At 39.3% G+C, this 25653-nt stretch overlaps 1 protein-coding gene across 7 annotated transcripts in view; it reads right to left on the bottom strand.

The window, feature by feature from the left end:
• ulk3 (unc-51 like kinase 3) overlaps positions 1–25653 on the bottom strand; it is a 43384-nt gene that overhangs the window by 15196 nt on the left and 2535 nt on the right. For 2 of the 7 annotated variants that reach the window (XM_088993067.1, XM_088993068.1), the window contains exons 2-17: positions 25156–25265; positions 24942–25082; positions 24702–24822; positions 24524–24619; positions 23321–23464; positions 22227–22309; positions 20894–21049; positions 20718–20823; positions 20607–20647; positions 19117–19219; positions 18840–18904; positions 18597–18675; positions 16279–16319; positions 13035–13082; positions 11663–11726; positions 6006–8456 (exon numbers count right to left, since the gene is read on the bottom strand). In XM_088993067.1, the coding sequence (XP_088849193.1) occupies positions 8440–8456; positions 11663–11726; positions 13035–13082; positions 16279–16319; positions 18597–18675; positions 18840–18904; positions 19117–19219; positions 20607–20647; positions 20718–20823; positions 20894–21049; positions 22227–22309; positions 23321–23464; positions 24524–24619; positions 24702–24822; positions 24942–25082; positions 25156–25260 (1410 nt within the window). In that variant the 5' untranslated portion in view covers positions 25261–25265 and the 3' untranslated portion in view covers positions 6006–8439. Of the gene's footprint in view, positions 1–5071; positions 5289–6002; positions 8457–11662; positions 11727–13034; positions 13083–16278; positions 16320–18596; positions 18676–18839; positions 18905–19116; positions 19220–20606; positions 20648–20717; positions 20824–20893; positions 21050–22226; positions 22310–23320; positions 23465–24523; positions 24620–24701; positions 24823–24941; positions 25083–25155; positions 25266–25653 lie in introns of those variants that run through there. The other 5 variants (XR_016114559.1, XR_016114561.1, XR_016114558.1 and 2 more) reach the window with 5 other exon arrangements.

The following is a 25653-nucleotide window of genomic DNA, read 5'->3' as shown; positions in this document are numbered from 1 at the left end:
ATAAATTAATGAATGGCAGTGAATGAGTTAATATATGTTTTCACTCTGAATGTCCGACATTTTAGGAAAGAAAAGTATATTTAGTGAAGAAAGTGACCAAAATATTTTGGGGAATGAAAATTCATTGAATTTATTTAGCGTGCGAGAATCACATGCGTTAGCTGGCGAGGCTATTCTAAAAATAGCTCCCAGGTCATATGACATTGTGATTTTCAAGCAATGTTGTCGAAATGATCATTTAAAAATATGAGCGCTAACAGATTTTTTTTTTTAAGTTTTGCATGTAGACAATTCTATACAGTGATAGCTTGGCTTACGAACTTAATTGGTTCGCAGACAGAGTGTGTAAGGCAAAAAGTGTGTATCCCAAAAATTAATATCCCATAGGAAACCATTAAAATGAGAATAATCCGTTCCCATGTCCCCATAAAACATAATTTTCTACTTTCTATTTTTTTAAAACTACACACATTATACCTTATTTTATTTATAATAAATGTGCTATGGTATTATAATTAAAGAAATAAACGGTACTGTATAATAAAGTCGCTTTATTTACCTTTGTGATGGTCGTTGATGGCTTAATGGAATGGAGTGGCCGGTTTCATCAGCATTAAACACTTGATGAGGAACGTAACCTTCTTCTTTCGCCATCTTGAGTAATGATCCCTAGTAGGTGCTTTCTCTGTGATAATTGTATCTAGTTCCTCATCAATTGTGTTCTGTTTCGTTGGGTTGGTAGCGCAGGTTATTTGTGGAGCCTGATTGATGGGATATTTTAACCTTGCAGTCTACACTCTGCCTTGCCTTTGAACTATCAAAGTTGAAACTCTCTCACTGTTGCCGGCCTGTCTTTTTTATGTTTAAACACCACCCCCTCACTGCTGCGTTCTTGACCAATCACGTGGCTTTAACCGAAGACTGGGGGCGGGGAATAGAGGACAAAAACAGTCGGCTGCCATTTTGTTGTTAGAACGGGTTCGTTCGCGAACGACACATCACTCATTGAGGCAGCTCCGTGAATGAAAAAAGTTCGTATGCCAAGGTAAAATTTTCATCAATCATTCGTAAAGTTCGTAAACCAAGGGGTTCGTAAACCGAGGTATCACTGTACTTTGTAACCCGATTTAAAAAAAAAAAAGACACATTTAAACCTCTAGAAATTCCATAAAACAATGAAAAAGAGAAACTGAAACGAACCAGAACTCCCTCGCCACCCCACCCAAACCCTCATTTTTGATTTTTTAGCCACATCATATTGAGTCCAGGACTTTGGACCAACACCATGCATCTTAATTTCCTCGCAGACGACTCCCTTTGCCCTTTTCCCCCATTTTCTCCGGGAGCAAAATCAAAACAAACACAAGCAGAGCAGCTTCGAGGGCTGGGGGGGAAAATGTACAAATTAAGCGGTATGCGCAAAACGGAGAAACAAGTGGAGGGGAGGGGGGGGGTTGAAGGAGGCTTTGCCGCAGCCCATTTTCTAAATTATCCACATTCAGCCTTTCTTTCCAAACAAGCCCCCCATTTGCTATATAACCCTCAATCCCGACCCCCGCGCTCTTTTCGGCGGGCCAAAAAGGGAGGGACTCTCAGGATTTAGGAGGCTCTTGTCTCCCCGAGGTACAATGTTCCATTCATGATAACCATCCAGCCGCAGTGAACGAGCGACCTGCTCTATGGTGTCAGTGCAAAAAGGGGGTGGGGGGTTGATTCAAAGCCTCCCCTTCCCTAAAAGCCCACGGTTTGACCCCATCTCCAAGTGTCACAATCGAAATGTTTGGGGAAACCGACGTCAGTGTTGTGGAAAAGAACCATTATTATCATTCGACCATAATCTGTTTCAGAAACCTGTTCGAAAACAGATTTGTTCAAAAACCGAAACAGCACTTTCTATTAAAATCAATGTAAAAAATCATAATCCGTTCAAAGTCTAGAAAACAACTTTTTAATTATTTTATCGCATAAACCGGATAAAAACTTAATAACAGAGCAGGTCATGTGTAAAATTCTATAAAAACAAACTTATTTTCACCAATTTTCTTTCTGCCACGGGGCGTGTTGGCACCTATCCCAGCTGTCTTTGGGCAAACGCAGGGCACACTAACTTTTCAAACCATCCTCTGCTTGCTTTAAAATCATACTATTCAGGAGATCTTAACCAAATAAGTCTGCATTTTCGCAAAAATAAACCAACAATATTAATGCGTCGGTCACAATGAGGAAGACGTGACATATAAGGAAGTGACGTATAAGGAAGTGGAGGATAGTCGAGTGATGCATTCAGATGAATTCACTTCGGTTGAGAACCAAATGTCGGTTGTATACCAGGGCATAAGAAATATGACATGTTTGGTTGAAAACCGAATGGGATGAGGACCGAGACGTTCGAAAACCGAGGTTTGACTGTAAATACAGGCAATTTTAGGGTGGATATTGCTACTGACTTCATATTCCGCATAATCCTATTTTTGTCATGAAATATTTTGAGTTGACCGCCCCTTTAAGAGTGAAAAAGATGGGGCCACAATTCACTTTTTAGGATCAACAACCCCCCCCCCCTTCGAACCCCCAATTATGTGACGTTTTTGACGAAGACACAGAACTTCCTGTTACCGTTCAGACTTTATTTTATTTCCTATTATAATGGCGCTCCTGGGCATGTTTTAAACACTTCATTATTCTCTGCCATGTGTTTCTAATTCCACATCGCCAGTTAGGAAGAAATCTTTAAAGATGGGACGTTGGTCGTCTGAAAACTCTGGTTAGCAAAGTTTGTCTTGACAAAGATCCAACCACAACACACATTTTTTTCTTTATTTTTCCAAATTTGAACTTGGTGTGACTCGTAAATTGATATTCTATTGTGGTATTCCTGAAAAACAATGTCACATTTTTGACATAGCGGGGTAATTGCCATACACCAGGATTATGTTCGTGGGAGGGAATCGAGTGCCTAACTGTGTTGAGCTAAATACAAACATCATTTGAAAATAAGGGAGTCATTTTAACTTATTCACTGCAAGACATGTACAATAATGTGTCCACTCCAGTGCCAGGGTTTTGGTCATTTTCACTCAAATTGTAGGACTCACAGAAGTTTGAGGACTACATAAACATTCAATGCAGCGTAAGAAACCTCAGACTCTCTTCTTTCATCAGGAAAAAAGAGTTAATTCCTAAACTATATGGGTCTGGAGTTATCTGAGCTTGAAATGAGGGCGAGTGTCTAAAATACAATGCAATACATAATAATAACTAGCCAATAAATAGCTACATAGCTAATAGATAGCTAGCTAGATAGCCAGTCGGGGAGCTAAACAGCAAATAGATAGCTAGCGGGAGCCGCATTCGCCAGCATTCACTCAATCCAGAAGTACTCAACTCAAATAGATAGAAGGCTATCTGGATAGCAAATAGATAGCTAATAGCTAGACAGCCAGCTAGAGAGTTATATAGCTAACTAGATAGCCAGCTAGATAGGTAATAGATAGAACATATATTGGTTTATATAGCGCTTTAACAACAGCTGAAGCTGGAACAAAGCGCTAACCTGGAAAAAAGGGAAATTCTGCCCCTTGTGGAAAAGAAAAAAATTGCCAGAGGCCATGGCCAGCGCTTTATCAGCACCCAAACAAGAAAAAAAAAAAAACACCAGAACAAATTCAGGAATGGCGTTCTACGTCATATTTTCAATTATCAAATAAATTTGAGAATGGCAGTGAATGAGTTACTCTTTTTACCCTACTATCATTTTATATAGGATTTCATTCATTATATAATAGTTAACTGCTTTTTACACTTGCATGACTGTTTATGGGTGGTAAAATATTACACATAGGACAGAGATAAGGAAATAGCTGGACTTTGTGGTTAAAGGGGTGAGCGATGACTCATGTGTAACAGGGTAACAGAACCCATCACCCCACACAAAAAAACAGGCTAATTTCTTCATAGGCCTAAAAAGTTTTTTTTCTCCTAATTCCCTTATGGATGTTTTGCCATTGTACTTCCAAGAACCTACAAGATTCTGTTTAATAATAATAATAATAATAATAATAATAATACATTTCATTTATAAGTGCCTTTCAAAACTCTCAAGGTCACTTTACAGTCATAGGATAAGCCAGCGTTCACTCAACCCGGAAGTAACTATGAGAGAAAGCTAGCTAGCTAACAGATAGCTAACAGATAGCAAGCAAGGTCTTCACTCAACCCGGAAGTAACTCGGATAGAAAGCTAGCTAGCTAATAGATAGCTAACAGATAGCTAGCAAGGTCTTCACTCCACCCGGAAGTAACTCAGACAGAAAAGTAGTTATCTAATAGACAGCTAATAGATAGCTAAGTAACTCGGATAGAAAGCTAGCTATAATAATAATAATAATAATAACAATACATTACATTTTAAGCGCCTTTCAAAGCTCTCAAGGACACTTTCCAGTCACAGACAAGCATAGGTACTATAATAAATAAAATACAATCACAAATAGAATGCACTAAATAAAATACAATTATAAATAGAAACAAGAGAGCGAGCTACACAGAAAATGATTTTTTTTTAAATAGTTGGGTTTTGAGATGGTATTTCAAGGTGGGAAGAGAATCGATGTTACGAATGTCGGGAGGAAGTGAGTTCCAAGACTACATTTCCCCAACATTTGACAAAGTGGTGTAAACCGGTCGCCATCTTTAGAGAAGCTCTTATGACCACACGACGTCATGCAAAGGGTGTCAACTCTGATAAAAAAAAAATGGCAAAGAAGCGGCGCAGACGGCCAAACAAAGAAATACAGTAAAGTCTCGTTATATCGATATTCTCGGGAGTCGGAAAAAATATCGATATAATCGATATATCCGATCCTGCGGGCATGTAATTTTCTCCTTGAGTTCATAGAAATATTATCGTAATAAGCAGTACTATCGATATAACCAATATCGATATAACGAGACTTTACTGTATAAACAACCATTTGCTTTTGTAATTCTCACGTGAAATGTTCACATTCGTCGCCTCGATTTGCTCCCCGGTTTCATGTACGAATCATATAATTATATAAAAATCTCCTTACCCTCCCTTCGCCTTCCTGTCTCTTTCTCCTGCCCCTCCGTGGACGTGATCCAGCTGTTCCTGACGACGATGACGCGCCTTCTCTTTTCACAACTTGTGGACAAAGACAAGCATTGCCTTGGCGGCGCGCTGTTGCCGAAACGTCTCTCGAAGGCGGCAACTTCCAGCAGTCGTTCCATTTCACACTCAACGTCTTCGGGGTTTGATTCAAACGACAGCTGCGTCAACATTCAAAACATAGAATTCAATAACAGAGCGGCTCACAGGTGACGGCAATATACATATTTACACCCCCCCCCCCCAATTTTTTTTTTAAAGCTCTTACGAAATATAACAGCATGTCTGAAATGTAAACAGCGTGCCCAGAGGTCCAACAGTGAAGATTATCAGCCCAAAGTCTGTCGTTTAGGCCCAGTGAGTTCTGTTTGTGTGTACTGTGTGTGTATCGTCATCACATCCATAGTGCATGCAGACACACACACACACACACACACACACACACAAACACACGTGTGTCTGTGGTTCGCACACCTAGTCCCCACTATGTAGCAAAAAGGCATGTGTGTGTGTGGTTCCCACGGTGCAAATCCATCGCACACCGAGTCCCCACTGTGTAGCAAAAACGTGTCTGTGTGTGGATCCCACAGGGCAAATCTTTCGCACACCTAGTCCTCACTGTGTTGCAAAAACGTGTGTGTGTATATGGTTCCCACTGGGAAAATCCTTCGCACACCTAGTCCCCACTGTGTAGCAAAAAACGTGTGTGTGTGTGTGGATCCCACAGGGTAAATCCTTCACACTCCTAGTCCCCACTATGTAGAAAAAATGTGTGTGTGTGGTTCCCACGGGGCAAATCCTTCGCACACCTAGTCCCCACTGTATTGCAAAAACGTGTGTGTGTATATGGTTCCCACGGGGAAAATCGTTCGCACACCTAGTCCCCACTATGTGGCAAAAACACGCGTGTGTGTGTGGTTCCGACGGGGCAAATCCTTCGCACTCCTAGGCCCCACTATGTAGGAAAAAATGTGTGTGTGTGTTTCCCATGGGGCAAATCCTTCGCACACACATAGTCCCCACTGTGTTGTAAAAACACGCATGTGTGTGTGGTTCCCACAGGGCAAATTCTTTGCACTCCTAGTCCCCACTATGTTGAAGAAAACGTGTGTGTGTGGTTCCCACAGGGTAAATCCTATACTCACATCTAGTCCCCACCATTTTACAAAACCGTGTATGTCTGCACAAGTTTTTTCGACATGGTGTGGACTATGCGTGCGAAGGGTTTGCTCGCGGGAACCACACACACACACACACACAGACACACATTTTCTCTACATGGTGGGGACCAGGTGTGTGAAGGATTTGACCCGTGGGCACAATTTCACAAGCGCCTTTCAAACTTCTCAAGGACACTTTATAGTCATTTGATGTTTCACAAGACAAAGTGACCAAAAGCACATACAATATTTCATATTAAAATACATGGAAAAAAAATAAATTAAATCTTGGACAAAATGTTTTATCTTAAACAAAAAATAAATAAAAACAACTACGGTCAATTTGACCCACAATTGGAGGATTAGCGGGTCATACATCACTCATAGCTTTGCGCTTTATTAACAGGCACTTAACTTCTTTTTACACTTGGATTACAGTCATTTGGCCTATTCAGTCACTAAAGCCTTTACAAAGATGAATATTTTGACCCTGCAATAATTGTTTTCCTATGAGGGAAGAAAAAAATACATTTGGGAGAAGAGGACAAAGATATGCCTCATCAAAATGATGATTAGAGGTTCCACGGTAGTTACACCTTAGCAGCAGCTACAATACAAAATGATCAGTCCAACAGTAGCGTGCACGCTAGCACTAGCGCCGCAGATTTGCACAGTTTTCCACAAATACATTTAATTTCAATCCCTTTTGCTTGCTGACCACAGTGATGCGCTAAAAACACGCTGTCAGTAGTGTGTCCATTTTGTTCCCGCCAGTGCATTTGATGAATGATGGAGCGCAAGAGCTCCTGTTTACATGACGATCATGCTACATGTTAGCAGAGACGACATCGAGATAACAGGTCGAATTTCCACAGCAGGTGCGAGTGCTCTATTTTGGGATTTTAATACCTGTGGTAGAGAATAGACAGAATAGAAGTTATCATATTCAAAAATTTCAAGGTTAGTTGGCCGCCGAACACAAGGCTCACAATGGAAGCATAAAAAAATCTGGGGTCAATCTGAGGTGAACAGACACCGCCTGTTAAACTGTCATGTAGGAGATCTGGCCTTGGACTAATTTAGGACTTGGTAAACTCCTTCACAGTAAGAGGTCATTAGCCAGGTTGCAAATCTATCAGTTTATGACAAGGCCAGTCGATTAAAATGTCTGCGTTCTGTTGTTTTATAGTTGTTGGTGATTGGGACGTTCAGGGGGGGTGTATTCAAATCAAGGAGACTATGTTTTACTAATGTATCACTTAAATTTGCATACACTCTCAATAAATAGCTTGGCAGAGGGCTGCAGAAGTTGGGCGTCGATCATGAAGGTCTGCTTCCCCTGCCCGCAGTAAAAGACAATCTTTCTGTGTTCGAGCCTTTGTTCACAGTAATAATAATAATAATATTAATAATACATTTCATTTATAAGTGCCTTTCAAAACTCTCAAGGACACTTTACAGTCACAGTATATTTTTTCTGCGGGTGAGCAGCGGCAGCCACACCGTGTCCGAACAAACATCTCTGACAAGCTGTCACATATTTTTTGTAGTGCTTATTTGCATTTGTTCTATGTGTGCACACACCCAAATAGCAAGCACTAGTAAGTGAGTCCATTAGAATTAATTCATGAAAGAAATATTAAAACGTTATACACAGTATCGTATGTAAGTTAGTAAGTAGTTAGCCTGGACCTATTCCTCCCCAATATTGAAATAAAATAATTTTGAAAATGTCAAGTTAGCATTGACGGGGTACAGCAAACACAGATTCCAATATAACGCGCTTAGTTTAGTTTACACTGCACTACAGTAAAAAATCGTGTCACTTGAACTATGTCCTGTAAATCCAGCATGAAAGGTTAATTAAATCCTGTAAACATTTTTTGAGCAGCCCTCAATGTGTTAACTGAAAAACAAGTGCCTTGTAGTACTTCGCCTGGAACCATCCATTGTGCAGCACCGCCCTCTCCCTACCTGCTAGCTCACCTTCAGCAACAACCAAAATATTGACTGATTTTGGAAAAGGCCAAGAAGTGTGGAAGGATCCGGGTTTGATTTGGCATGGAGCCTTCAGTTTCATTGCTGGGGAAGGTTTTTTTGGCTCTCCAATGTCCAATCCGGTTGGTTTTACCGTCCTGGTCCTCGGTCGGATTCATTGAACACAGCACGCTGACAGGAGAGAAGGGTGAATTGATGTTATTATTTAAAGGACAACCGACAACATTTTTTCATGCCGAACTGACGTCAGAAAAACGTTTTATAGCATCTAAAATACCCAAAACACGCAGGTTGATATTTTTAGTCAAATGCAAAACACTAATAAAAATGACTTAAAGTGTCCCAAAACTGCCACAAAATGAGCTAGGAACTGGGCAGATTCAGAAAGTCCCGCCCCCTTGTTCGTGACATCACGCCAGGATACTCCTTCACAAACTGCCTTGCTCCAGAATCAAAACAATGGCTTCAGAGAGTTCATATTCGGAGAAGATGCTTTCTTGTTACTCATCCAGTTATAAATACAGTAATACCTCGGTTTACGAACCCATTGGCTTACGAACTTTTCGGTTTACAAACGTTATATTTATTAACATTTTACCTTGGCATACAAACTTTTCCTTGGCATACTGACCTTTTTCGTACACGGAGCTGACTCACTGAGTGATGAGTCGTGCGCAAACGAGCCCGTTCTTCTAACAACAAAATGGCAGCCGACTGTTTCTGTCCTCTATTCCCCGCCCCCAGTCTTTGGTTAAAGCCACGTGATTGGTCAAGAATGCAGCAGTAAGGGGAGGTGGTTTAAACATTAAAGAGACAGGCAGACGACAGTGAGTTTCGACTTTGATAGTTCAAAGGCAGAGTGTAGACTGCAAGGTTAAAATGTCCCATCAATCAGGCTCCACAAACAACTCACGCAAGCCATCTGTACACTTGATGCAAAAATCTATCAACCCAGCTAAACAAAACACAATTGATGAGGAACTAGATAAAATGATCGCAGAGAAAGCACCTACAAGGGATCATTCCCCAAGATGATGAAAGAAGGTTACGTTCCTCATCAAGTGTTGAATACTGAGGAAACCGGCCACTCCATTCCATCAAGCCAGCAACGACCATCACAAAGGTAAATAAAACGACTTCATTATACAGTACAGTTTATTTCTTTAATTATAATACCATAGCACATTTATTATACAGAAAATAAGGTATATTTTGTGTAGTTTTAAGGATTACAAAGTAGAAAATTGTGTTTGATGGTGACCAGGGAACGGATTATTCTCATTTTAATGGTTTCATATGGGAAATTAATTTTTGGGATACACACTTTTTGCCTTACACACTCTGGCTGGAAACCAATTAAGTTCGTAAGCCAAGCTATCACTGTACATGTATCTCTAAATCCTCATAGCACATGTGCTATATTGTGTACATGTGCTGCTGGAGTGTAACCTCGTCATTTGTCGACCCGCAGCGGCTGCCGTTGGCCCCATGCCAGCCTGTGGCGAGTAAGCCCCCGTGTGGTTTTTATTAAAATAACTTCAGCGGTAATACGAAGAAGCCAGATATACTTTGGGAAATATGAGTTGGCTCACCAGTGAACTGCACAAAAAAAAATGTATAATTCTGCAGGAATTTCACGCTAAGCACAGGATATTGTCTGGGCTTTAAGAGTCTATCTTGGAGAAAGGCATTGAGAAGAAGAAGTATGTAGTTTATGATCTGGATCAAGTGTATCCCTAAAAGTACATTTTTCACATTGTTCAGCTTATTTAGGTTTAAAGGACAACTGACATCACTTTTTTGTTTCCTAACTGACCTCAGAAAAACGTTTTATAGCATCTAAAATACCCAAAACACGCAGGATGAGATTTTTCGACAAATGCAAAACACCAATAAAAATGACTTAAAGTGTTCCAAAACTACTTCAAAATGACTCCGGAAATGGCCAGTTTCAGAAGGTCCCGCCCCCTTGTTCGTGGCGTCACCCCAAGACGTGTTGCATTGCTGGAGAATGAAAACAATGGCTTCAGAGAGTTCAGATTCGGATAATATGCTTTCTTGTTACTCATCCAGTTATGAATATGATTCAAATAGTTCAGAAGAGGAAAGCATACATGTTTGCAATTGATTAAAGAATGGATTCCGTGCCATTTTGAGGTATCTGGGGGCTGGAAATGTAGCACCAAAAAGAGTCAGAAAAGGGCGACAAAGCTCCGTGTAAGGAATTAATCAGCCCGTTTCCACAGGCTGATTAATTCCTTACACGGAGCTTTGTTGCCCTTTTCTGCCTCTTTTTGGTGCTACACGAAGTTTTCAGACCAAACAAAGTACAGCAAAATGCATTGACGTGATGGAAGGACTGCGACAATGTGTCCTTTTTACGGTCAGGGGCGTTCCTTCAGTGACGTAACGTGAGGACTCATCACCAACTCAAAAACAAGACTTCCGGAATATTCAGCGCGAGTCTTAAAACGTAAAATATAGCTATATGCGGTGGAATCTTTGTAAAATACGCTCAGTAGAAGTCATTTGAAGCCATTTTACAAGTTATGGACACAACTTGTCCAGAGACGTCGGTTGTCCTTTAAATTTAACACAGGGATGTAAAGTTGAGGTTGAGAGGGACGCAAATGTGTGAGAACAGCGAGTTCTTCTTCTTCGTCTTCTTCTTTTCCTTTCGGCTTTTCCCTTCAGGGTTCGCCATAGCAAATCAATGCCCTCCATGTTCAGAGGTTTGATTCGCATGTTTGTTTTGGCCAAGCTTTTACGTCGGATGCCCTTCCTGACACAACCCTCTGTATTTATCCAGGCTTGGGACCGGCATAAGAAGACACTGGCTTATGTCCCCTTGTGGCTACTACAGAACACGCAACTCTATGAAGATGAAGATGCTCAGAAAAAGGCTCCCAAACATAAAAGGGTCATCGGTACAGCAACATTCAAAAAAGCAAAAGTATACTCACCATAAAATCGGCAATATGAAATACAAAATTACGATTAAAAATGACACTAAAAGGTATAACATTTATAAACTGTCTAGTAAACAGTTTGGTATATATTACAGGTACATGTGTCCAGTAATAAAAATCGATAATATGAAATATAAATGATGATAAAATGATAAAAATGACGGTTATTGTATTTTTTTTTTCTTTTTTGCTCCATTGCAACGTCAAGTTCATTGATACGATGAAAGCGGGCCTGGCTTCTACCATTTCTTTTCTCCTTCTACACTTGTGATAATTTTCTGCAGAAATGATGAAATATGCAGCTTGTTTTTGTTGGTCATTCAGAGTGCATCAAACACAACAAATTCAGTCCTAAATTAAAAACAATTAGCATGTACGTGTTAATATTCGTATCAAATTAAAACTCACAGCTTCTGACGGAGTCTGCTAGGGGCTCCCGATCCAGCGAGACATCCCTCTGAGTCTCCTGCATCTGGAAACAATAAAAGTCTGATACAGTATGTATCATTCCTAATATAAAAAATATATATATATATATATATATATATATATATATATATATATATATATATATATATATATATTATATATATATATATATATTATATATATATATATATATTATATATATATATATATATATATATATATATATATATATATATATATATATATATATATATATATATATATATATATATATATATATATATATATATATATATACTTATGCATGATTTAAATCCATTCGAACATGATAAACAACTAACTCTTTACTGTCATTCACGAATGTATTCAGGAATTAAAAATATGATGTAGAGCGCCATTCCGTAATTTGTTCTGGGTTTTTTTTCATGCTTGGGCGCCGATAAAGTGCTGGCCATGGCCTCTGGCAATGTTTTTTTACTTTCCACAAGGGGGCAGCATTTGCCTTTTTCCCATGTTAGCGCTTTGTTCCAGCTTCCGCTGTTGTTAAAGCGCTATATAAGCCAATATGTATGCATTGCATTGTATTTTGGATAGCTGCTCTCACTTCAAGCTCATATAACTCCAGACCCATATAATTTAGGAATTAATCGGCTGATTTTAACAGACGATAGCTCCAGAACCAAATTAGATAGAAATTAACTCTTTTTTTCTGATGAAAGAAGAGAGTCAAGGTTTCTTACGCTGCATTGAATGTTTATGTAGTCTTAAAGGACATCCGACACAATTTTTTTTTTGTCAGAAAAACGTTTTATAGCATCTAAAATACCCAAAACACACCGGCTGATATTTTTAGTCAAATGCAAAACACCAATAAAAATTACTTAAAGTTATTTATGTAGTTTTCCTTCTAATTTTGCGATCAACACTGTGTTTTCAGATGAAAAAAAAGTGCCCAAAATGCATTGGGTGTCGCTTTCTTGGTCAGGGGCGTTCCCTCCGTGACGTCACTTAGGGCATCGTCATCAACTCAAAAACAAGACTTCATGAATATTCAGCGTGAGTCTTAAAACGTAATATATCGCTATATATGGTGGAATCTTTGTAAAATACGCTCAGTAGAAGTCATTTGAAGCAATTTTAAAAATTATGGACGCAAAAACTCAATATTCTGTGGGTCCTGGAATTCGAGTGGACACATTTTTTCACATCGTCTGGCAGTGAATGAGTTAAAATACTTTTTCACAATCTCAGTCATACAATTCTTCAAATAAACCGAGATCCAAATCTGAAGCTTCTGAATCATTACTACACTGTGCCACCAAAAACAAAACGGAATGTGACCTAGGCGCACCTTGATGTTCTTCTTGAGGTACTCTGCTCTGCTCATGAGGCTTTTAATCTGGGGTGAGGAGACAAAAAAAAAAACATTTGTGCTTTTACGAAAGGTCTCATGCGTCACTGAAAAAAAATGTTGACAGATTTGAAAGCTAATTCGTTTGGAAATGTCCATTTTTCAAATTGCACTTTGAACCCATTTGAAGTAGCACAATGAGTCAGTGGACACAACTCAACCCACTCCCCCCAAAGCAGGATATAAAAGAAGCAGGAACATACTAGATGTGGTGGACATAATGAAAGCTGGCATTCAGTTGCATTATGGGTAACGTGGAGTGTTTTTCTGACCTGTACTCGGCAGCACAAGACAGGATGTCTGAGTCTCTGCTGTGCAGCACTGTGGAATGCGAGTTATGATGTTTTTTTTTCAACTCTCCGGTGAGACCTCCAAGCTCACAAAAAAAAAGTACAGCGGCAATTTTGCAAGAGTTAGGGAAATTGAGAAAATATTTTCAGAAGGGACGTGAGGGGTTTTTTTTTTTTTGTTCGAGGGGGCCAACAGATGAGGGGAAAAGGGTTGTTTTTTTTGGTACACACAATATGGAAATCTCCCTGGTTCCTTTCTATACTTTCCCTTATCTTAAAGGACAACCGACACCATTTTTTTGTTTCCTAACGGACATCAGAAGAACGTTTTATAGCATCTAAAATACCCAAAACACACAGGCTATTATTCTTAGTCAAATGCAAAACACCAATAAAAATGACTTAAAGTGTCCCAAAACTACTTCATAATGATCCCGGAAATGCCGAGTTTTAGAAGGTCCCGCCCCCTTGTTCGTGACGTCACTCCAGGACGTCTTGCCTTGCTCTTGAATCAAAACAATGGCTTCATATTCGGAGAAGATGCTTTCTTGGGACTCATCCAGTGATGAATATAATTCAAATAGTTCTGAAGAGGAAAGCATAAATGTTTGCAATGGATTAAAGAAGTCCTTCCGTATCATTTTGAGGCGTCTGGACTCCAATGTAGCGTCCCAGAAAATGCACAAGATGGCGCACAATCTCCATTGGAAATGGGCTGATTTGTCTACTGGGAATTTGTGTCAACTAGTATCAAATAGTAGTATTGGTGCAACACACAACGATTCACCATCGCGTTATTTATAATAATACATTTCATTCATAAGTGCCTTTCAAAACTCTCAAGGTCACTTTACAGTCACAGGATAAATTTTTCTGTGGGTGAGCAGCGACAGCCACACGTGCCAGCCTTCACTCAACCCGGAAGTAACTCAAATAGATAGAAAGCTAGCCAGCCAGCCAATAGACAGCTAACAGACAGCCACCAGATAGCCACCCAGACAGCTATAACAAAGCCAGCAGCCAGCCAGACAGCTCGTAGATAGCCATCAGATAGCCATTAGATAGCTATTAGACAGCTAGCCAAATAGCCATTGATGATTTATGTTGTTTCCTTCTAATTTCGCCATCAACACGAAGTTTTCAGACCAAACAAGTACCCAAAATGCATTGTGTGTCGCTTTCTCGGTCAGGGGTGTTCCCTCCGTGACGTCACGTCAGGCATCGTCATCAACTCGATAACAAGACTTCCTGAATATTATTAATACTTATTACTTATTAATATATAAGTGTGCACACAACAGGAATTATTTCAACTTTTTTCATAAACAAATGATCAGACCGAATTGCTCTATACATGAATTACAGTAAAGTCTCGTTATATCGATATCGGATATATCGATAGTCCCGGTTATATCGATACTATTTCTATGCACGCACTGAGAAAATTTCATGCAAACAGGGTTGGATATATCGATAGTCCCGGTTATATCGATATTTTTTCGGACTCCCTTGAATATCGATATAACGAGACTTTACTGTATTTTGGAACATATTTCACTTTGGATTCTGTGTTTATCATATCTTTGTCATTAGTGCCATTTCACATAATATTACACCAACATGTGACATTTGTTGTGATTTTAAGGCATTGGGCGGGGCAGCTAATATCTTTAAAGGACAACCAACGTCACTTTTTTGTTTTTTAACTGACATCACAAAAATGTTTTATTGCATCTAAAATACCCAAAACACGCAGTATGATATTTTTAGTCAAATGCAAAACACCAATAAAAATGACTTAAGGGCGGTCCTTTAGTGACGTCACGTCAGGCATCGTCATCAACTCGAAAACAAGACTTCCTGAATATTCAGCGCGAGTCTTAAAATGTAAAATATAGCTAGATGCCGTGGAATCTTTGTAAAATACGCTCAGTAGAAGTCATTTGAAGTGATTTTACAAATTATGGACACAACTTGTCCGGAGACGTCGGTTGTCCTTTAAGTTCACAAGGGATATAGTGAATCATGATTAGGACTCTAGTGAACAACATTAGGGACACTGTGCTCTTTTGTTTGAGCAGAGGTCGGATGATAGACACAAAATGTTGTGGTTGTGTGCGTTTAGTCTGCGTTCCACATTATGATGTAGAGGAGGTTGAGTTAAATAAACATTTGAGTTTGCTTGGGTTTTTTTTTTTTTTTTTAATGCACCCTTGGCAAGTGTTTGCTCATGTTGTTTCGACTGTCTGTTAGAATCATTGATATTAATCTCAGACAGGTTAAACAAACAGTTTGCCAGTTCGGGCTAATTGCAGTAAATTTGGTTGTTCAAACATAATAAAGCAAAGAAAGAAGGCAGCTCTGCTGCGCACGGAAATTTGTTTTTTTTACGTTGGGGTGATTTTAGAGTAGCTTCACTGTTTTTGTTTCCAATTTTATTTTAACTCATTCACTGCCATTCCCGAATGTATTCAGTTATTGAAAATATGACATGGAGCGCCATTGGCGAATTTGTTCAGGTTTTAGTTTTTCTTGGGATGGGTGCCGATAAAGCACTGGTCAGACCTCTGGTAATGTTTTTTTTTTCCCTTCCACAAGGGGACAACATTTCCCTTTTTTTTTCATGTTAGCACTTTGTTACAGCTTCAGATGGGTTTAAAGCGCAATATAAACCAATATATATGTATTGCATTGTATTTTTTTGCATTCGCCCCCATTTCAAGCTCAGATAATTCCAGACCCATATAACTTTAGAATTAACTCTTTTTTTCTGATGAAAGAAGAGAGTCTAAGGTTTCTTACGCTGCATTGAATGTTTATGTAGTCCTTAAACTCAATCTTCTTTTACCCTTTTATTTTTTTGGGGGGGTCACTACCATGATGGCAAGGCTCACCTCGCTGTGGAGCAGTTCTCGTCGGCGGCCCTGCGGCTCAGCTAGGGTGGGGACAAAAGAGAGAAAGACAATAATGAGCTCATTGTTCAAGTCAACTAATGGAACACCCCATCTTTTCGCTATCCACAAAAAAAAAAAAAAAAACAGACCCCCCCTTACACACACACACATTCCCGTTTCAGAGGTTTTGTGAGGTCCGGATAGTTGCAGATAAGAAGTGCACCGTTGCTTATACGTTTAGAGAAGAACTAGTATTACATTTGAAGACTAAATGTCACCCCATTTCCCACTTCAAATTCTTTCAAAACAAATAAATAAAAAGTGGACTTGAAACTGAAATAACAGCAGGAGTGAGGTTTGTCTCAGATGACTGCTGAAGAAACCTTTTCATCGATGGACCATTCCTGTACGACTGAGAGCTTACACAGACATAGAACAAATCATTTAATTTTCCAAGAGTGTAACTTCCAAAGACGTGTTGCTTATGCGTTCCCATTAAATTACATCCCAGACAGCATCTGAACAAGTTCAGTATGTTCTACTTTACGTCATATTTTGAGTATGTATTATCATTTGAAAGTGGCTATCAATGGAATTTCCGCATGCGGTTTGTCCTTGCATCTTGATTAGAAAGACTAAGCGCCGGCTGGCTGGCCGGCCGCTTCAAGCTCTCGCCAGTGGAAGATAAGCGTCTTGTGTGTTTACAGCAAGGACTAAATGGGAAGCAGATGGCGCGGCTCCCGGAGCGCACACCCGGGGGCCCTGGCAGACGCTGGGTCCCATCATCTCGGTTCCAATAAGGCCTCGCTAGTTGGAATCGCTCTCACATGAAGGCGCATGAGCTCATTGCCTCATGCAAAGACACAGAGTTAGTCAATGGCCTTCTGTGTTGCTTGACAGCCTGGTCAACTCGCTCTTTCACCTGGCCTCCATCTTTATTCACGTGACGACAATCAGGCGCGAAAATGCAGAGAACTCACCTGATATGCCACAGGTGTCAAAGTCAAGGCCCGCGGGCCAAATCCGGCCCGCCACATCATTTTTTTTCGGCCCGCGAAAGCAAATCAAACGTGTTAAATTCCATGATGATTGCTAAAATCTGAGCCAAAATTTCATATTTTTGGATGTCAACCACAATAAAAGTCATTATTCTTGACTTCAGATTTGAAAACGAGTTATTCATTAATTTGCTGTGTGCTCTATATGTAATATTTGAAGGGATTTAAACATTCTAATGGGTTCCCCAAATTCATAACGGCCCTCGAGAGGAAACCATAACTACAATGTGGCCCGCGGCAAAAAATGACTTTGACACCCCTGTAATATGCCACATTGACGATGGTTATTTTAAAGTGCTCTATAAATACAGTTGAGTTGAGTTTAAGCATGAATCTTGGGAGCGAACCGTTTTTTTCAGCAAACCGAATTCTGTTTAGGCTTATGCACATGTTGCAGAAAAATACATACAGTGATACCTTGGCTTACAAACTTAATTGGTTCCCACAGTGTGTGTAAGGCCAAAAGTGTGCATTCCAAAAAATAATTTCCCATAGGAAGCCATTAAAATGAGAGTAATCCATTCCCAGGTCCCCATAAAACATAATTTTGTACTTTCTAATATTCCAAGCCTTAAAACTACACAAAATATACCGTATTTTATGTATAATAAATGTGCTATGGTATTATAATTAAAGAAATAAACTGTACTGTATAATAAAGTCATTGCATTGACCTTTGTGATTGTCGTTGATGGCTTGATGGAATGGAGTGGCCGGTTTCATCCGCATTAACCACTTGATGAGGAACGTAGCCGTCTTCTTTCACCATCTTGAAAAATGATCCCTTGGAGGTGCTTTCACTGTGATAATTTTACCTTTTTCCTCATCATTTGTGTTCTGTTTAGCTGGGTTGATAGCTTGTGCGGGTTATTTGTGGAGCCTGATTGATGGGATATTTTAACCTTCCAGTCTACGCTCTGCTTTTGTACTATCAAAGTTGAAACGAGTCCAAAGTTCACTGTCTTCTATCCATTTTGTCACGATTTAACTGTTGTGTTTTTCACTTTTTGTTTTTTTTTTGTTTGAAGCTCTGTCGTCTCCCTTTCGTGTGTGTGTGTGTGTGTTTTTCTCACTCTCTCTCTGTCATCTGCCTGTCTCTTTTATGTTTAACCCTTTTTTTTGTCCATGCCGAGACTGTTTTCATTTCAAAAACATTGAGTCATTATCGGTCTTTTTTTTTCTACAAATGTTTTGTGAAACATTTCTAATTGTTAAAATTGTTAAAAAGGGAGTCGCTTGTAAACTGAGATTGTACTGTACCTGCAAGTGCCAACAGGAGTTCTCCTAAACAATTCTGGTATTCATCCAAGGCATCACTGTCGTCTACTCCGCTTTGCTCCTACAGAACAAACACCAAGACAACACGTGGACTACTAGGCTAAATTATGGATTGTAAATGACACATATTTTATCATTTAATTAATATTAATTTATATATATTCCAACATTCTCTCAATTTAATCAATGCATAATTTTACCAGACAATTTAATGTCATGTCTGACCTTAGCGATGGCGACCGAGGCCATTTCCAGCGCCGCTAGCAAGCGCGGTTGCTCACGAGACATTTCTGCAAGGTGAGAAGTAGCAAAAGAAAAGTTAGAAAACTAATGCTTATTTTCATTAAAGTCGTCGCAGGTGAGGTGGAGCCAATGATCAAACCAGATTGCCTCAAAACCAGAACTTTTTGATTCTTAACAGGCTAATCGCGACTTCCCCATGCTGCAAAGTCAGCGCAATGTGAGAATGTGAACACAAGTCCTCCGTTGCGACGTTTTGTACCTCGGAGGATGTCCGTGGACGTGCGCGCCTCCTCAAAAATACGCTTGTTGTCCGAAGCGACCAGGGCCTTCAGCTCTTCCGCTCGAGACGCGTACTGACGGACCTGCAGGGACATTAACAAGATGCGATGTGTGTGATTGGCTTTCAGAAGAGGCACACAACAGCAAAGGTAGGCTACAGAATAACTTAGCCTGTGACTGTATTATTAATTATTATTATTATTATTATTATTATTATTATTATTATTATTATTAGTAGTAGTAGTAGTAGTAGTAGTATTATTATTATTATTATTTTTTATTATTATCAGTTTTACTCATCTATTGATGTATTATTATTAATAATATTCTTATTCTTATTGTTATTAGTTATTATTATTATTATTATTATTATTATTATTATTATTATTAAACCAGGCCTGTGGGCCGCAAACAGCCGTCTCAGTTCTTTGTAAGAGTAATACATCTCACCAAGCATCTACATCATCATTACATCAATCGATACATACAATATATATATATATATATATATATATATATAATATTTAAAGACAAATACTTGGACATCAGACTGATGTGTACAATAATATTTCCTATATTAATCCTATTTTCCCCAAAAAGTTTTGATTGAAATTAATTCAATATTTAATATATAGTACTGTTATTATATTTAATATATCTAAAATGTTGTAATTAAATGTGTTTAAAAGTTTTATTTTGTTGTTTCATGAATTATAATCAAGTTAAAAAAAAACAATAACAATGGAAATGAATAACCTTTTTTTATTTTAACAAAAATGTGCATCTGTTTTACTATACATAAAAAATAATACATTAAAATAATATTTAAAAAATAAATCAAATAAAAATATTGTAAAAATATGTATTATACTTTTTACAAAAATTTCAAAATAAAGTTTAGCTAAAATAAATAATCTGATTTACTATAATAAAAAAATAATCATAAACCATAGCTAAAATAAATCATCTGAATCACTATACTTAAAATAATAATAATAATAAAGCATAGCTAAAATAAATTATTTTACAGCACATGATGCAGTATATGTGCATGTTTATTTAATTAGACAATTGACGAATTCAATATACAGACACTCCACAACTTACGAACAACATTCGTTCCGAACAGTCATTCGTAATGTCAATTTGTTCATAAGTTGCTTCAGTGCTATATTTTGTATGGAATGTACAGTATATTTAAGGCTTATATAAGTATGTTTAAGATTTATATAAGTATGTTTAAGGCTTGTATCAGTAACCTGTATTGGATTGTACTGAAAAACAAACATTTAATAAAATATATGCTTGATAAAGATATGTACAACATGTACAACGGGAGAAAATACTAGTTACTACAAATATGTTCGTATGTACCGGTGTTTGTAATGTGAATGTTCGTAAGTAGGGAAGTGTCTGTAAATAGAAAAGTGATTCATACAATATTAATCGCGGAAATATTCTCCAGCCTACTTTTTGCCTGAGGACATCTTTTCGCTTCAGGTCAGTCTCATCTGAAGGAGGAAAGGCAAGGTAAAGTAAGTTTAACACGATGCTTGGTGGGAAATGTGTATATGCTCTTACAGTATATAGCAGGGACAAAGTGCTCCAGAGCACTGCAGTAGAGGGAGAGCGCAACGGACCTCTCGCCATCTTGGTCCTTCTGGACGGCCTGTAAGACCAGTTCTTTCTGAGGGGAGGCAAGACACGGAGAGTGACGTCTCTGAAAACATGACGCAGACTCTTCTGTCGTCTCTTACCGCCTTCCCCAAGCTCTCTGCACTTGGCATGTGCTCCATGTCCACAAAGGGGTGCGTGAAGAACTCGGCGAAGGTGATCCGAGTATCGGGATTCCTTTCCAGGAGACGCAGGAGGAGGTCCCGACAGTGCTTGGAGACCCTGGCCCCGGGAGGGAGCTGATGTATGACAATGCAACCTTATTATCTTGCTTTCAGGCATTTATTTGAAAGGTCAAAAGACTGCTGCCAAAAACCAGCATTGCGACTACTTTACAGCTGAGGGTGACTTTAACAGATAAATACGGGTAACATCCGACTTACGACCGAGTTCCGTTCCGACCAAACGGTCGTAAGTCAAAATGGTTGTAAGTCGAAATCCATTCAAAATGTTGAATAGAGACTCGGAGTCTCACAAACTCCCCCTCTTAAAATGTTAAAAATAGGGTCTGGAGGTCGTGGTCGTAAGTACGGGTGGTCGTAAGTCGAACAGGTCGCAATTCGGATGTTACCTGTATATCGTTTTAATTCTGTTTTTGAACAAAAGCTTTTTTTCTTGATGAAATTGCGGTATTCTGCCAATTTGCGCATCTCTGTTGTGATCGATGGTGCCACTAAGTAGGAAGCAAAGACAAAGATCGTATGTGGAACTGTCGCAGCTTGGAATTGAAGTGGATTTACGTGGGACAGGAGATGTGAGACAATCTATTTTCGACAATGAATGCTGCAGTTTCCTGTTTGCTTTCAATATTTAGCTTGTAGCTGACGTGCACATTTCACCATGACGCCCAAGATCCACTGGTGAAAAGGACGCTTTGATAATCTCCTCTTTCATCTAGAACTGCTTCATATAACGAAGAGGGTGCAGAAAGTGCTTAAGATTGAATGACTGTCTATGTCTTTTGTGTTGTGTCACATTATTTGTTAGTTTTTGGTTGTTTTTTTTTTACTTCAAAATGGCGCCACAACAGTGGCTGCCTTTACAGTGGGTGATGTATTTTGTTTTTCGACTTCTTCCTTTCCTCTTACTTTCATCACTTCACCGCTGTTTAATGTAAATTTCTCCACTGTGAGACTAATAAAAACTAATCTAATCCAATCCAAAAACCAAAAATGGTTTATATAGATCATATGAGAGAACATTTGCAACTAGCTAAAATTATTCCAGAGATTTAGAGGACGTGAAATGATTGAATTATCGATTTTCTGCGGCAACATTTGAATACAGTCAAAAGCATGAGTGAACCAAACACCAAGCGTCCTTTCAGCAGCAAAGTGGGCCACCTAGTGGATTTATCATGAATCATGTCGCTGGAAAAAATAAAATAGCGACTCCATGTGAAACTTGACAACTCACCTCAATGGGTTGGTTACTTCGAATCTTGTCTTCCAATTCTGAATACGACCTTGATGCAAAGGGGGCCCGTCCAAACAGTGCCTCTACATTCACATAAACGACATTCCAGTGGTTAAGATTACAATGGGATCATTAAATATTTTGAATAGGAAGGGGGCAGGCGGGTGACATATTCAACACTTGCTAGCAGTTGGGAAACTGCAAACTTCCCCTTTAAAGGACAACCGACACCATTTTTTTTGTTTCCTAACTGACATCAGAAAAACGTTTTATAGCATCTAAAATACCCAAAACACGCAGGCTGATATTTTTTTAGTCAAATGCAAAACACCAATCAAAATGACTTAAAGTGTCCCAAAACTACTTCAAAATGACCTCGGGATGGCGCGTTTCAGAAGGTCCCGCCGCCTTGTTCGTTACGTCACGCCAGGACGTCTTGCCTTGCTCTAGAATCAAAACAATGGCTTCAGATTTGGAGAAAATGCTTTCTTGTTACTCATCCAGATGAGTATGATTGAAATAGTTCTGAAGAGGAAAGCATAAATGTTTGCAATCGATTAAAGAAGTCCTCCCGTATCAATTCGAGCTGTCTGGACTCCAATGTAGCGTCCCAGAAAATTCACAAGATGGCGCCCAAGCTCCGTTGGAAATGGGCTGATTTGTCTGCTGGGAATTTGTGTCAAATAGTATCAAATAGTAGTCTTGGTGCAACACACAACGATTCACCATCGCGTTATGTGTTTTCCTTCTAATTTTGCCATCATCACGGATCAACACGAAGTTTTCAGACCAAACAAAGTACCCAAAATGCATTGTGTGTTACTTTCTCGGTCAGGGGCGTTCCTTCTGTGACGTCACGTCAGGCATCGTCATCAACTCGAAAACAAGACTTCCTGAATATTCAGCGCGAGTCTTAAAATGTAAAATATAGCTATATGCCGTGGAATCTTTGTAAAATACGCTCAGTAGAAGTCATTTGAAGTGATTTTACAAATTATGGACACAACTTGTTCGGAGGCGTCGGTTGTCCTTTAAATATAAGAATACAAATGTCAATTTTACAACCCACATCTCAAAATGAAGTGAACACTCACCATAAAGAATGACTCCCACCGACCAGAGATCCACTCTGGAGTCATACTGGCGCCGACACACCATTTCGGGAGCCATGTACAAAAGGGAGCCTCTCAGCACGCTCTTTTCGTCCCATGGTGACATATACTGGGCGAAGCCGAAGTCTGGCATGGAATCAGAATACAGCATCGGATACAGTCGGAAGCAGGATTTCACCCGCCCCAAAAAACAATCCTAATTACAGTGATACCTCGGTTTACGAACCCGTTGGTTTACGAACTTTTCGGTTGACGAACGTAACATTTATGAAAATTTTACCTTGGCAGACAAACTATTTTTCAGGATACACATGGAGCTGCCACAATGAGTGATGTGTCGTTCGCGAACGAGCCCGTTCTTCTAACAACAAAATAGCATCCGACTGTTTTTGGCCTCTATTCCCCGCCCCCGGTCTTCAGTTAAAGCCACGTGATTGGTCAAGAACGCAGCAGTGAAGGGGGGGGGGGGTTAAACATTAAAGAGACAGGCAGACGACAGAGAGAGTGAGAAAACACACACACGCACGAAAGGGAGACAACAGAGCTTGAAACAAAAAAAAACAAAGTGAAATGGTGACAAAATGAATAGAAAACAGTGAAATTTGGACTCGTTTCAACTTTGATAGTTCAAAGGCAGAGTGTAGACTGCAAGGTTAAAACATCAATCACGCTCCACAAATAACCTGCACAAGCCATCTGTATACTTGATGCAAAAAGCTATCAACCCAGCTAAACAGAACACAATTGATGAGGAACTAGATAAAATTATCACAGAGAAAGCACCTACAAGGGATCATTCCACAAGATGGTGAAAAAAGAAGGTTACGTTCCTCATCAAGTGTTTAATGCTGATGAAACCGGCCACTCCATTCCATCAAGCCATCTACGACCATCACAAAGGTAAATACAAGGACTTTATTAAACAGTACAGTTTATTTTTTCATTATAATAGCATCGCAAATTTATTATACATAAAATAAGGTATATTTTGTGTCGTTTTAAGGCTTAGAAAATTATTTTTTTATGGGCACCTGGGAACGGATTATTTTCATTTTAATGGTTTCCTATGGGAAATTAATTTTTGGGATACACACTTTTAACCTTCCACACTCTGTCTGGGAAGCAATTTAGTTCATAAGCCAAGCTATCACTGTATATAAATATATATGTAGTATACTTTCTCACCTGCTAATTTGAGGACTGAGCCACACAGCAAAATGTTCTGTGGTTTCAAATCCAAGTGGGAGATATTCCGATCATGTAAAAACTGGAGAGCGCATGCTGTAGGAAGAAGTCACATACATTGTTCGCATAAAAATTCCATATCAAATTAAATACAATATCCAAAGGTGAGTCAGCTGACCTATCTGTTGCAAAAAACGCCGGGCAACTCTCTCCGGCAAGATCCGACGACTGCGGATGAAACTGGATAGATCTCCACCGGAACACCATTCCAGGATCAGATAGATGTTCTCTGAATCCCACTGACGGTAACACAACAACATTTTCTCTTGATACAGAGGAATTACAGCACATTTACCCAAAACCGTAACGTAGTCAAGTACGACAGGAAAAAAGCTACATGCGAAACAAATGAGCTCACCACAAAATCTTTCAACTGGACAATATGAGGGTGATATACAGTCTTTAGGATCTCAATCTCTGTCAGCAAGTTCTCTGTGGACGCTTTGTTCAGCGTCTTCTTGGCGACCACCTTTACGGCTACCGCTTCTCGATTATCTCCCTGGACCAAAAAACATCGGCCATTTTGTATCACGGATGAGGTTTGAGACAGCAAAATGGAGGCAATGTCTCACCTTTCTGTAGGCTTTATAGACTGTGGCATATGTTCCACTGCCCAACCGCTCTGTTAGGATGAAGTCAGCCAGTTTTGGAGGGGCGAAGTTGGAGGACGAAGCCATGTTGGCTGCAATTTACCATTAATATGGAATTAGGTAATGAGGTCTGTCTCAAAATAAAATGTATCATAACAATAATACGACAAGCAAAATACAATGAAACATTGAGGCTTGCGGGTGTGCTGGGCAATAAGCTGTCTTTGGGGCATTTAGGTGGTACTGACTCCAAGGCAATCGCAGGGCACATGTACAGTAAAAGTGACTGTAAAGTGTCCTTGAGAGTTTTGAAAGGCGCTTATAAATGAAATGTAGTATTCTTATTATTAGAAACAAACAACCATTCACAATCAAAATCACACTTTCAAGAGTCCAATTCAGAAAATCAGAAAACCTTTAATGGTCCCACAATGGGGAAATTTGCAACCTATCAAGCATGTTTTGGAAACTGGAGTACCC

This window comes from Hippocampus bargibanti, linkage group LG03 (assembly GCF_051943395.1).
Source record: "Hippocampus bargibanti isolate YZ-2025 linkage group LG03, ASM5194339v1, whole genome shotgun sequence".
NCBI classification, from domain to species: domain Eukaryota; kingdom Metazoa; phylum Chordata; class Actinopteri; order Syngnathiformes; family Syngnathidae; genus Hippocampus; species Hippocampus bargibanti.
This window is presented reverse-complemented; position numbering and strand designations above follow the sequence as displayed.